Source organism: Hevea brasiliensis, chromosome 14 (assembly GCF_030052815.1).
Source record: "Hevea brasiliensis isolate MT/VB/25A 57/8 chromosome 14, ASM3005281v1, whole genome shotgun sequence".
NCBI classification, from domain to species: domain Eukaryota; kingdom Viridiplantae; phylum Streptophyta; class Magnoliopsida; order Malpighiales; family Euphorbiaceae; genus Hevea; species Hevea brasiliensis.
This window is the reverse complement of record NC_079506.1, coordinates 87,198,518-87,210,603: the sequence shown is the minus strand read 5'-3', so window position 1 is coordinate 87,210,603 and position 12,086 is coordinate 87,198,518. Positions and strand designations below refer to the sequence as shown.

Below are 12,086 nucleotides of genomic sequence, written 5' to 3'. Positions count from 1 at the left end.
AATACAAACATTACATCATTTAATAGAATTTTTATTTATTTAAATTCAACAAGTTGCTTTATTGAAATTTAATATTTACTTGTAGTAAAATAATTATAAAAAATTTTATTTAAAAATATGTTATTCGTTAGTTTCATAAAGTGTTTTACCATAAATCAAATAATTGTCTATATATTTTTTACTATAATCATTTTAGTTAAAATAATAATATACTAACGTCAATGTTTTTTATTCTGTTAGCATCTTTTTTTATTTTTTTTATATAAAAAGAAAATTTTAGTTATTAATTTATTATTTATAAATAATTTATTAGTGTTAATATATTTATTAATTTTATTTTTAAGGTTTTTCTCCCTATCATAAGAAAATATAAAATGATGTAAAATATTATATATCAAATAAAAATTAATGATAATAATAGTTATTGATATGAGTGTCAAATAAAATTAAAAAAAAAAGAATAAAAATAATTAGGAAAAAAATCAACATTATATAAACTATACCAAATTGAATTTATTTTATTATTATGTTTACAAATTCTTAAATATTATTAAAAAAGTTTAAATTTTTCACGCTAATTATATATATATTATAAGAATTATAAAATACTAAAAGCTAATTAATCTTGATAAATTCAATACTTCATTATTGAAAAAATTTAAAATGAAAATATAAGAACTAACAAAATAATAAATAATTAAATTTATATATTTATAAAGCACTAACAATTACAAAATTATATTATAATAATAATTTTTTATAATAAATTTTATATTTATAATTTCTTATTTTTATTAATATATTTTTATTTTCATTAATTTAATTTAAAAATAATAAATACATATACAACAAACTTATAATGAAAAATGAAAAATTATTATATTATCATATTAATATCAATATATTATAATAATATTATATTTGATAAAAATTAATAAAAATTGTATATGAAAATATTAAACTACGGATATACACAAGAAGTAAAAAATAAAAACGTGCAATGCAAGTTAAAAAAAAAAAAACTAATATACATAAAATACATAAAACACATTGATGAGAGAGACACCCTTTATTTTTCTGAAAATAAAATATTAATAATAAATTAAAAAAAAATAAAGTATGTCCTTTATAAAATAAAATTTGACCATTTGTTTTGATCAGTTATATGAAAACATAGACTCAAAATTAACAGATTAATCCTCATATTTTTTTAATCACGCAATATAAAATGAGCCATTGACTAGAAATACAATAACTTTTTTATTTGTTTATGTGTTTTAATTTTTTATTATTTTATTTGATTGATTACTCGTTTTTTGAATGGGTGTTACACGTTAGGCATTAGTTAATTAAAAAGCTTCTTAGCCCAATTGCTGGCTAAATTTACGCCACAATTACTTGTCCAACGACACTGGTTATAATTTCATCTGTGTGTCACTTCCAGGCAACAAATTAAGATGACACATCCAGCCAATTTGTTAGCACTTTGGCCTTCAACCCTTCATGTTCATCTCATTTTCTTATTTTCTATGAGCATACTCAGCTTGCAACCTGAGATTTGTCTCTGTAACATGGGAAATGAGACTGATCGTATTTCACTTTTGGAGTTCAAAAGCAAGATAGCCACGGATCGGTATGGAATCTTAAGCTCATGGAACGATTCTGTCAACTTCTGCAAATGGCATGGGATTACTTGTAGCTCAAAACACCATAGAGTTGCGTCTCTAAAACTGCAAGGGATGAGCTTATCAGGCACCATATCTCCATATATAGGGAACCTCACCTTCTTAAGGTTCCTCAACCTTGCTGACAACAGATTTTATGGGGAAATCCCCCAAGAAGTTGGCCGTCTGTTTCGTCTAAGACTTCTTAACCTGTCGGACAACACATTGAGAGGAGAAATTCCAATCAACATCAGCTTTTGTTCAGAGCTCAGGATTATGAGTTTGGCCTTTAATAGCTTAGTGGGGAAAATTCCTGCGGAGCTAGGCTCTTTAAAGAAGCTTGTTACACTTTTCCTCAGTTCAAACAACCTCACTGGAAAGATCCCACATTCTGTTGGAAACCTTTCGTCCCTCCAACGTTTTTCTGTAGCAAGTAATCATATGGAAGGAAATATTCCAAATGAATTGGGACGAATAACAAGCTTAACTCTGCTTGCTATGGGAGTCAATAATCTGGTTGGTTCAATTCCTTCTACCCTCTACAATATCTCATCCATCGCTGTGCTATCTGTTACACAGAATCAATTGCAAGGGAAGCTCCCAGCAAATATAGGGCTTACTCTTCCTAACCTGCAAATTTTTGAAATCGGCATGAACCAATTCCATGGCAGTATTCCAGTTTCGTGGACGAATGCTTCTGTGCAACTTGAAATATTTGACATTTATGCCAACAGTTTCACAGGACAAGTCCCGATCAATCGGGGAAATTTAAATGTTCTCCAATTGCTGAATTTGGGAAACAATTTTCTAGGCAATAATTCAAGTCAGGATTTGGCTTTCATAACATCTTTGTCAAACTGCACCAATCTCCGAGGACTATTTCTTTCTGATAATAATTTTGGCGGTGTATTACCTAGCACAATAGTTAATATGTCTACCCTTATGTCTATAACTTTAGGAAGAAACCAAATATCCGGTAGAATTCCAGCAGACATTGGGAATCTTGTCAATTTGTATGGATTAGGCATGGAGAAAAACCTTTTTTCTGGCAGCATTCCCATTTCTTTCGGGAAGCTTCAAAAGCTGCAACTATTGTATTTGCATACCAACATGTTGTCAGGACAAATCCCTCCATCCCTAGGTAACATCACCCAACTATTTAAGCTTCGGTTAGGAAGAAACAAATTAGAAGGGAATATACCATCAAGCATTGCTCACTGCCAAAATCTGCTTATTCTGGATGTCGGCAAAAATAACCTGACTGGTATCATACCCCAGTTCGTCTGCCCTTTCTATCACTAATTCTTAACTTATCATATAACTCATTGGCAGGAATGCTACCCCGAGAAGTTGGCCACCTAAAAAGTGTTGGTGCACTAGATGTCTCAGAGAACAAACTGTCTGGAGAAATTCCTGGGACAATAGGCGAATGTCTGAGTCTAGAAATCCTTTACATGCAGGGTAACTTTCTCCAAGGTCCCATTCCTCCATCCCTTGCGTCCTTAAGGGGTCTCCAACGCTTAGACCTGTCAAGAAACAACTTATCAGGAAAGATTCCAAAAGAGATAGAAAAGCTTCCTTTTTTGGAATATCTGAATCTCTCTTTCAATAATCTTGAGGGTGAGGTACCAAGAAAGGGAGTGTTCAGCAATATAACGGCAGTTTCACTTGTTGGAAACAAAAATCTTTGTGGAGGTATCCTAGAACTGTAGCTACCGGCATGTCCCATCAAGCAAAAGAAACACTCCTACTGCCATTATCCTTGCAACAATCATCAGTTCAATTGTGCTTTTCATGACAATAACATCTTTAAGAGTTTTCTACTGGCAAAATTCAAGAAAGAATCCAGCATCCAATCGTTTTATTTTGGAAAAGCTCCTTCGAATTTCATACAAAGAGCTTCTCCAAGCAACTCAGGGATTCTCTTCAGACAATTTGATTGGACAAGGTAGTTTTGGCTCTGTATATAGAGGAAGTCTTGATCTCCAAGGTGAAAGGATAGTTGCTGTGAAAGTACTCGACCTTCAACAACAAGGAGCTTCCAAGAGCTTCATTGCTGAGTGCAGAGCATTGCGACACATCAGACATCGAAATCTAGTGAAGATTTTGACATATTGCTCTAGCATTGATTTTAAAGGCAACGACTTCAAAGCTCTGGTTCTTGATTTTATGGCGAATGGAAGTTTGGAAATGTGGTTGCATCCGAAAGAAGATGGTATTAGTCAGTCAAGGAATTTAAACTTTCTTCAAAGGCTTCATGTTGCCATTGATTTGTCATCTGCAATGCATTACCTTCATGACCTTTGTGAAACACCAATCATTCACTGCGACCTAAAGCCAAACAATATTCTGCTCGACAGTGACATGACTGCTCATGTTGGTGATTTCGGATTAGCAAGGCTCCTTTCCAAAACCGCAGATAATTCTTCTCAAGGCCAAACGAGCTCCATTGGGATAAAGGGAACAATCGGCTATATGCCTCCAGGTAAAATCTTACATGCTCTTATTTATCAAATAACCGCACTGGTCGTGTATTTAATAAAAATGAAATTGGATATGTTTGCATTGCAGAATATGGAATAGGTAGCGAGGCAACAACATATGGGGATGTGTATAGCTTTGGAATAATTTTGTTGGAGATTTTTACAGGACGGAGACCAACTGATGAAGTGTTCACAGATGGTTTGAATCTCCACAACTTTGTTAGCTCTAAGCTACCAGGGCAAGTGATGCAACTTCTGGATTCCAAGCTTATTGCAACAGGAGACGTTAGAGCAGAAGAAATTGTTGAAGACAACGAAAGTGATGATGGTCAAAATGAAATCCAAGAAAATAATGTCAATATTGAAAATTTGAAATTACAGGGAAGCAATGTGCAAAAATGTGTTGTATCAGTCCTCAAAATAGGACTAGCATGCTCAGCAGAACTACCAGGAGATCGAATGAATATGAGCGATGTCACGAGAAAACTTAACATAATCACAGAGGCTTTTGCTCGTGCGAGGACTCGTTAAGATCAACGAATTATAAACCACAAATAGGTATGAGTTTAATTTTTAACATCCAGTCTGATTGATGAATCTTATACTATTTTTAACGCCCATTCTGATTGATGAATGTTATACTGTCTTCATATTTGCTTGTATTCCAAGGACTGCTTTGATTTGAATTGAATTGCAGAGGAATAAGCAGTTGCATTCAAGCATCTATGCCCCTCTAACCTGAGCTTGTGCACCTCTCTGAATTTCAAGAACAAGTGTTGTCCTGGTATTTTTCCCCTTTATGAACATAACTCTTCAGCAAATAAACCTCAAGTTTTGCCTCGTGAACCGTCTATTAGGTCTTTTCCATACTTTTCTTTCAGCTAAACTCACAAATTTGTGTTTCAGTACTTCATCTGTTATGATTCTGGTGTTGGTTTTGACAATGCAAGACAACTTGTTCCTGACAAATCGGGAAGCAAAAATAGGAGGGCCACTAATATGAGTACGAGATGATTTATTAATTAAATAAATATATAACCAGTGGTGGAATTCAAAAACATAATAAATATATATAATGCACTTTGGAAAATAGTAAAGATCTAAGGGTGAATTTTATCATATGTTAAGGAATTTTGTAATTGACCCTCTATCCTTAGCTTCATAAGCTTTCAGCTACTCTTTCACTGTGAATATTTAGATTTACATATATGCAGAACAATGCCTTGAAATATTACCTGCATGAATCAGTGTTTACCTATGCATAATATTAAACAATAACTTGAACTTTGGCTTTGATGGACTGTGGTTGTTATTCCCACGGGTTTGGTTCGTTGGCAGCGGCAGTTTGGTTGGTTGTCGTCCTCTGTCTTGTTTTGTTGCTGCTTTTGGTTTTTGATTGCTGTCATCTGTTTTGTTTTGTTGCCGCTTTTGGTTTTTGATTGCTGTCATCTATTTGCTGCAATTTTGTTTTGTTTCAGGTTTTTTCACTTAGTATCTCAATGCCTAGGTGAGATGTACTAAACCAATTAACCATTAATAACTAGATCAATTAATCAATTAGATGTTAAATAAGTAACTATGATCAATTAGATTATATTAAAGTATTGTTGAGTATTTTATTAATCAATCAAGTAAATCATAAATTAAGTACTATAATTAATTAAATCATAATCAAGTACAATCAGATATTTTATCAATTAATCAAGTAGATTATAAATCAAGTAATTATAATCAATTACATCATAATTAAATATTATCGGTTATTTTATCAATTATATCATAATCAATTAGATCATAAATCAAGTAACCATGATCAATTACACCGTAATCAAGTACTATTAAATATTTATCAATTAATAAAATATATAATATTCAATTACCTCATAAATCAAATAATTATAATTAATTACATCATCATTGAGTACTATAGTGTATTTTATCAATTAATCAAGTAGATCACAATCAATTATATCACAAATCAAGTAACTATATTAATTAGATTATAAATAAAGTAAGTATGATTAATTATATCATAATCAATTAATCAATTAGATAAAGGTAAGCATTATTCGGTTCAAATTGAAATAACAAATTAAACCAAATTAGTTCAAAATTTTGATTAGGTTTTTATAGAAATTCGGTTCAGTTTAATTTTTATTTATAAATTTTTCAATATATTTTGTTCGGTTTTGGAAATAACATAATTTTTTTTCCTCTTGTGAAAACCGGATCACCTAATCAATTTGATCACAATCAAATAATTATGATAAATCAAATCATAATCAAGTACTATAGGATATTTTATTAATTAATCAACTAAATCATAAATCAATTTATTATGATCAATTACATTTCAATTAGATATTATCGAGTATTTTATCAATTAATCAAGTAGATTATAAATTTAGTAACCCTAATCAATTATATCATAATCAATTAGATCAATTAATTAAATAACTATTAACAATTAGATCATAATCAAGTATTAATGGATATTTTATCAATTAATCAAGTAGATTATAATTAATTAGATCATAAATTAAGTAACTATGATCAATTATATCATAAGCAATTAATTAATTAATTAGGGATGAGCATTATTTGATTCAGATTGAAATAATCGACTGATTAAACTAAATTAATTTGAAAATTTGATTTTACTTTTGTTGAAATTTAGTTCGGTTTAATTTTTTATTTTGAATTTTTTTGTTTGTTCAGTTCGATTTTGAAGATAACATTATATTTTTTTTCCTTTTTTCCTCTCTCTTATGAAAATCGGACTACCTAATTAATTAGATCATAAATCAAGTAAATATGCTAAATTTGATCATAATCAATTAGATCAATTAACCAAGTAACTATTAATAATTAGATTAATTAATCAAGTAACTATTAATTAATTAGATTATAAATCAAGTAATTATTATCAATCACACCATAATTAATTAGATCAATTAATCAAGTGATGATTAATCAATTAAATTTCAAATCAATTAATTATGATCAATTAGATTATAATAAAGTACTATCAGATATTTTATTAATTAATCAAGTAGATCATAATCAATTAGATCTAAATCAATTAATTATGATCAATTATATCATAATTAAGTATTATCATATATTTTATCAATTAATCAAATATATCACAATCAGTATATCATAAATCAAGTAAATATAATCAATTACATTATAATCAATTAAATCGATTAATCAAATAACTATTAACAATTAGATCAAGTACTATCAAGTATTTTGTAAATTAATCAAGTAGATTATATTCAATTAGTGCATAAATCAACCATGATTAATTACAATATGATCAATTAGATAGGGATGAGCATTATTTAGTTCAGACCAAAATAACTAGTTGATCAAACATAATTAATTTAGTTCGGTTCAGTTTTTATTTTTGAATTTTTTGGTTTATATGGTTCGATTTTGGAGATAACATAATATTTTTTCTTTTTTCCTCCCTCTTGTAAAAATCGAACAACCTAATCAATTAGATCATAAATCAAGTAACGATCATAAATTAGATCATAATTAATTAGATTAATTAATCTAGTAACTATTAATTATTATATCAATTAATTAAGTAACTATTAGTCAAATAAATTATAAATCAAGCAACTATGATTACGTATATTATAATTAATCAATTAGATAAGAGTGAACATTGTTCAATTCAGACTGAAATAATCAGCCGGACCAATTTAATTTATAAAATTTAATTTAATTTTTATAGATATTCAGTTTGATTCAATTTTTATTTTTGAATTTTTTGGATTATTTGGTTTGATTTTGGAGACAACATAGTAGTTTTCCTTTTTCTTCCCTCTTGTGAAAATTGGATTGTCCCCCATTTTTGTAGAACTTGAAATGTATGTGAGATAAAAAAATATAAATTTAGTTCGGAAAAAAAATAGAAATGGATACATGAAGAAGATATTTCAGATGGATATGGAGTCTCTTACTTGAGAATAAGTTATGGAATTAGAGGTTGAAATGTGCTATTATTAGTTATAATAATGGTAGACTTTGATAGATTAAATAAATGGTGGGATGATCTCTTATTAGTTGAATAACTGGTAGAACATGATAGGTTAGAGAATTGATAGTATTTAATTGGATGATAATAATAGAAGAAAAAGAAATTATAAATTTTAAAATTCAAATTATAAATAGCTAAAAAGACATTGCACATAAAAAAAGTACATAAAATTTATAAAATTACTTTATTTATATACTTTTATACACAGATTTTTATATATATAATCAAGTCTTTTATTTAATAATATTTTATTATAAAATCTTTATTTATTTGTTTTTTAATTTATTTGATTAGTCGTTTTTTGTTGAGTGGGGAATTTTTTGTCTGGTAGTGTGGAACATCTCTCTCAGGCACGTTACACATTAGGCAATAGTCACAACACTTCGGGCCCAGTACTGCTGGCTTTACACTATAATTACTCGTCCAACAGCCCTGGTTATTCCATCTGTGTGCCACTTACACTTCCAGGCGACAAATTAAGATGGCACGTCCAGCCAACGTGGTAGCACCTTGGCCTTCAATCCTTCAGGTTCATTTCATTTTCATATTTTCTATAAGCATTCTCTGCTTGCGACCTGAGATTTGTCTCAGTAATAATTTGGGAAATGAGACTGATCGGATTTCACTTTTGGAGTTCAAAGCCAAGATAGCCGCTGATCCGTATGGAATCTTGAGCTCATGGAACGATTCTGTCAACTTCTGCAAATGGCAAGGCGTTATTTGTGGCCGAAAACACCACAGAGTTGCGTCTCTAAACCTGCACGGGCTGAGCTTGGCGGGGACCATATCTTCATATGCAGGGAACCTCACCTTCTTAAGGTTCCTCAACCTCGCTGGCAACAGATTTTATGGGGAAGTTCCCCAAGAAGTTGGCCGTCTGTTTCGTCTAAGACATCTCAACCTGAGGAACAACACATTGGGAGGAGAAATTCCAATCAACATCAGCTTTTGTTCAGTTATGAATTTGGCCGATAATGGCTTAGTGGGGAAAATTCCTGCCGAACTAGGCTCTTTAAAGAAGCTTGTGACGCTTTTCCTTGGTCCAAACAACCTCACGGAAAGATCCCACATTCTGTTGGAAACCTTTCGTCCCTACAACGTTTCTATGTATCATATAATCATATGGAAGGAAACATTCCGAATGAATTGGGACAAATAACAAGCTTAACTGTGCTCGCGATGGGACCTAATAATCTGGTTGGTTCAATTCCTTCTAACCTCTACAATATGCCATCCATCACTGTGCTATCTGTTTCACAGAATCAATTGCATGGGAAGCTTCCAGCAAATATAGGACTCACTCTTCCTAGCCTGCAAATTTTTGGAATCGGCATGAACCAATTCAGTGGAAGTATTCCACTTTCAATGACGAATGCTTCTCATCTTGAAATAGTTGACATCTCTGCCAACAGTTTCACTGGACAAGTCCCAATCAATCTTGGAGATTTGAAAGGTCTTCAAAGGCTGAACTTGGAACTCAATTTTCTGGGCAATAATTCAAGTAAGGATTTGGCTTTCATAACATCTTTGTCAAACTGCAGCAATCTCCAAGCTCTATCTCTTGCTGATAACAATTTTGGCAATGTATTACCTCGCACTATAGTTAATATTTCTACCCTTGGTGATCTAAGTTTAGGAAGAAACCAAATATCCGGTAGAATTCCGGCGGACATTGGCAATCTTGTCAATTTGTATATATTAGGCGCTGAGGAAAACCTATTTTCTGGCAGCATTCCCATTTCTTTTGGGAAGCTTCAAAAGCTGCAAGCATTGTATTTGCATAGAAACATGTTATCAGGACGCCCATTGCCAAAATCTGCATACTCTGAATCTTGCAGAAAATAACCTGACTGGTATCATACCCCAACAAATTCTTGGTCTGAACTTTCTATCATTAATTCTTAACTTGTCATATAACTCATTGGCAGGTCCGTTACCCAGAGAAGTTGGCCAACTGAAAAATATTGGTGCATTAGATGTCTCGGAGAACAAATTATCTGGGGAAATTCCTTGGACAATAGGCCAATGTTTGAGTCTGGAAATCCTTTACATACAGGGTAACTTTCTCCAGGGACCCATTCCTTTATCCCTTGCTTCCTTATGAGGTATCCAATACTTAGACCTGTCAAGAAACAACTTATCCGGAAAGATTCCAAAAGAGATAGAAAAGCTTCCTTTTTTGCAATTTTTGAATCTCTCTTTCAATAATCTTGAGGGTGAGGTACCAACCAAGGGTGTGTTCAGCAATATAACGGCAGTTTCACTTGTTGGAAACAAAAATCTGTGGAGCTATCCCAGAACTGCAGCTACCAGCATGCCCCATCAAGCGAAAGAAACAAAAAAAGTCTCTTGCTGCCATTATCCTAGCAACAATCATTAGCTCAATTGTGCTTTTCATGACAATAACATCCTTAAGGGTATTCTACTGGCGAAAATAAAAAAAAATAAAGAAAGAATCCATCATCCAGTCCTTTTATTTTGGATAAGCTCCTTCGAATTTCATATAAGGAGCTTTTCCAAGCAACTCAGGGATTCTCTTCAGAAAACTTAATTGGACAAGGTAGTTTTGGCTCTGTATATAGAGGAAGTCTTGATCTACAAGGTGAAAGGATAGTTGCTGTAAAGGTACTCAACCTTCAACAACACGGAGCTTCCAATTGCTTCATTGCTGAGTGCAGAGCATTGAGAAACATCAGGCACCGAAATCTAGTGAAGATCTTGACATGCTGCTCAAGCATTGTTTTTAAAGGCAACGAATTCAAAGCTCTTGTGCTTGATTTCATGGCCAATGGAAGTTTGGATGTGTGGTTGCATTCAAAAGAAGATGGTAGTATTCAGTCAAGGAATTTAAACCTTCTTCAAAGGCTTCATGTTGCCATTGATTTGTCATCTGCACTGCATTACCTTCATGACCTTTGTGAAACTCCAATCATTCACTGCGACCTGAAGCGAAGCAATATTTTGCTTGACAATGACATGACTGCTCTTGTTGGTGATTTCGGATTGGCAAGGCTCCTTTCCAAAACCACAAATAATTCTTTTCCAGAACCAACCAGCTCCATTGGGATAAAGGCAACAGTAGGCTATATGCCTCCAGTTAAAATCTTACATGCTCTTATTTATCCAAAAACAACACTAGTCATGTATACAATAAAAGTGGAATCGGATATGTTTTCATTGCAGAATATGGAATAGGTAGCGAGGCAACAACATATGGAGATGTATGCAGCTTTGGAATAATTTTGTTGGAGATTTTCACAGGACGGAGACCTACGGATGAAGTGTTCACAGATGGTTTGAACCTCCACAACTTTGTTAGGTCTAAGCTGCCAGGACAAGTAATGCAGGTTCTGGATCTTAAGCTTATTGCAATAGAAGAAGTGGGAGTAGAAGAAATCATTGAAGACAATGAGAGTGATGATGGTCAATTAGAAATCCAAGAAAATAATGTCAATACTGAAAGATTGAAATTACAGGGAAGCAATGTGCAAAAATGTGTTGTATCAGTCCTCAATATAGGACTCGCATGCTCAGTAGAACTACCAAGTGATCGAATGAATATGGGTGACATCACAAGAAAACTAAACATCATCACAGAGTCTTTCCTTCATGCAAGGACTCGTAGAGAATGACAAATTGTAAACCACAAATAGGTATTAATTTTTTTTTTTTAGCGCACATTCTGATTGATGAATATTATCCTATCTTCTTATTTGCTTACAGCCCAAAGAATACTTTGGTTTGGATTGAAATGCAGAGGAATAATATGTGGCATTCAGGCATCAAGATTCCCACTAACCTGAGCTTGTGCACCTCTCTGAACTTCAAGAACAAGCGTTAACTCTTCAACAAATAAACCTCAAGTTCTGCCTCGTGAACTGTTTG

General features: G+C 32.2%; 2 protein-coding genes and 1 pseudogene across 2 annotated transcripts; all 3 read left to right on the top strand.

Moving 5' to 3' along the window:
- The first annotated feature begins 1,571 nt into the window (after positions 1-1,571).
- On the top strand, positions 1,572-4,699 carry LOC110653791 (putative receptor-like protein kinase At3g47110). The gene is made up of 5 exons (XM_058134714.1): positions 1,572-2,057; positions 2,244-2,411; positions 3,290-3,306; positions 3,503-4,149; positions 4,236-4,699. The coding sequence occupies exons 1-5, from the start codon at positions 1,572-1,574 to the stop codon at positions 4,676-4,678; spliced, it is 1,761 nt and encodes a 586-aa protein (XP_057990697.1). The 3' UTR covers positions 4,679-4,699.
- Positions 4,700-8,668: 3,969 nt separating this feature from the next.
- LOC131173060 (LRR receptor-like serine/threonine-protein kinase EFR) lies at positions 8,669-10,046 on the top strand (annotated as a pseudogene).
- A 180-nt stretch (positions 10,047-10,226) lies between these two features.
- LOC110666981 (probable LRR receptor-like serine/threonine-protein kinase At3g47570) lies at positions 10,227-11,833 on the top strand. Its single transcript, XM_058134713.1, has 3 exons — positions 10,227-10,258; positions 10,652-11,193; positions 11,385-11,833. Exons 1-3 carry the CDS (start codon positions 10,227-10,229, stop codon positions 11,831-11,833), a joined length of 1,023 nt encoding a protein of 340 aa, XP_057990696.1.
- The last annotated feature ends 253 nt before the right edge of the window (positions 11,834-12,086 follow it).

What these genes read in the sequence shown, in the direction of transcription:
- LOC110666981 (XM_058134713.1), top strand. Translation starts at nt 10,227, where the DNA reads ATGTTTGAGTCTGGAAATCCTTTACATACAGG. An exon ending in GGAAATCCTTTACATACAGG is followed by an intron (nt 10,259 to 10,651) that starts GTAACTTTCTCC and finishes AAAAAAATAAAG; the next exon opens with AAAGAATCCATCATCCAGTC. An exon ending in TGACATGACTGCTCTTGTTG is followed by an intron (nt 11,194 to 11,384) that starts GTGATTTCGGAT and finishes TTTTCATTGCAG; the next exon opens with AATATGGAATAGGTAGCGAG.
- LOC110653791 (XM_058134714.1), top strand. Translation starts at nt 1,572, where the DNA reads ATGGGAAATGAGACTGATCGTATTTCACTTTTGGAGTTCAAAAGCAAG. An exon ending in CTGGAAAGATCCCACATTCT is followed by an intron (nt 2,058 to 2,243) that starts GTTGGAAACCTT and finishes TCTGTTACACAG; the next exon opens with AATCAATTGCAAGGGAAGCT. An exon ending in AATCGGCTATATGCCTCCAG is followed by an intron (nt 4,150 to 4,235) that starts GTAAAATCTTAC and finishes TTTGCATTGCAG; the next exon opens with AATATGGAATAGGTAGCGAG.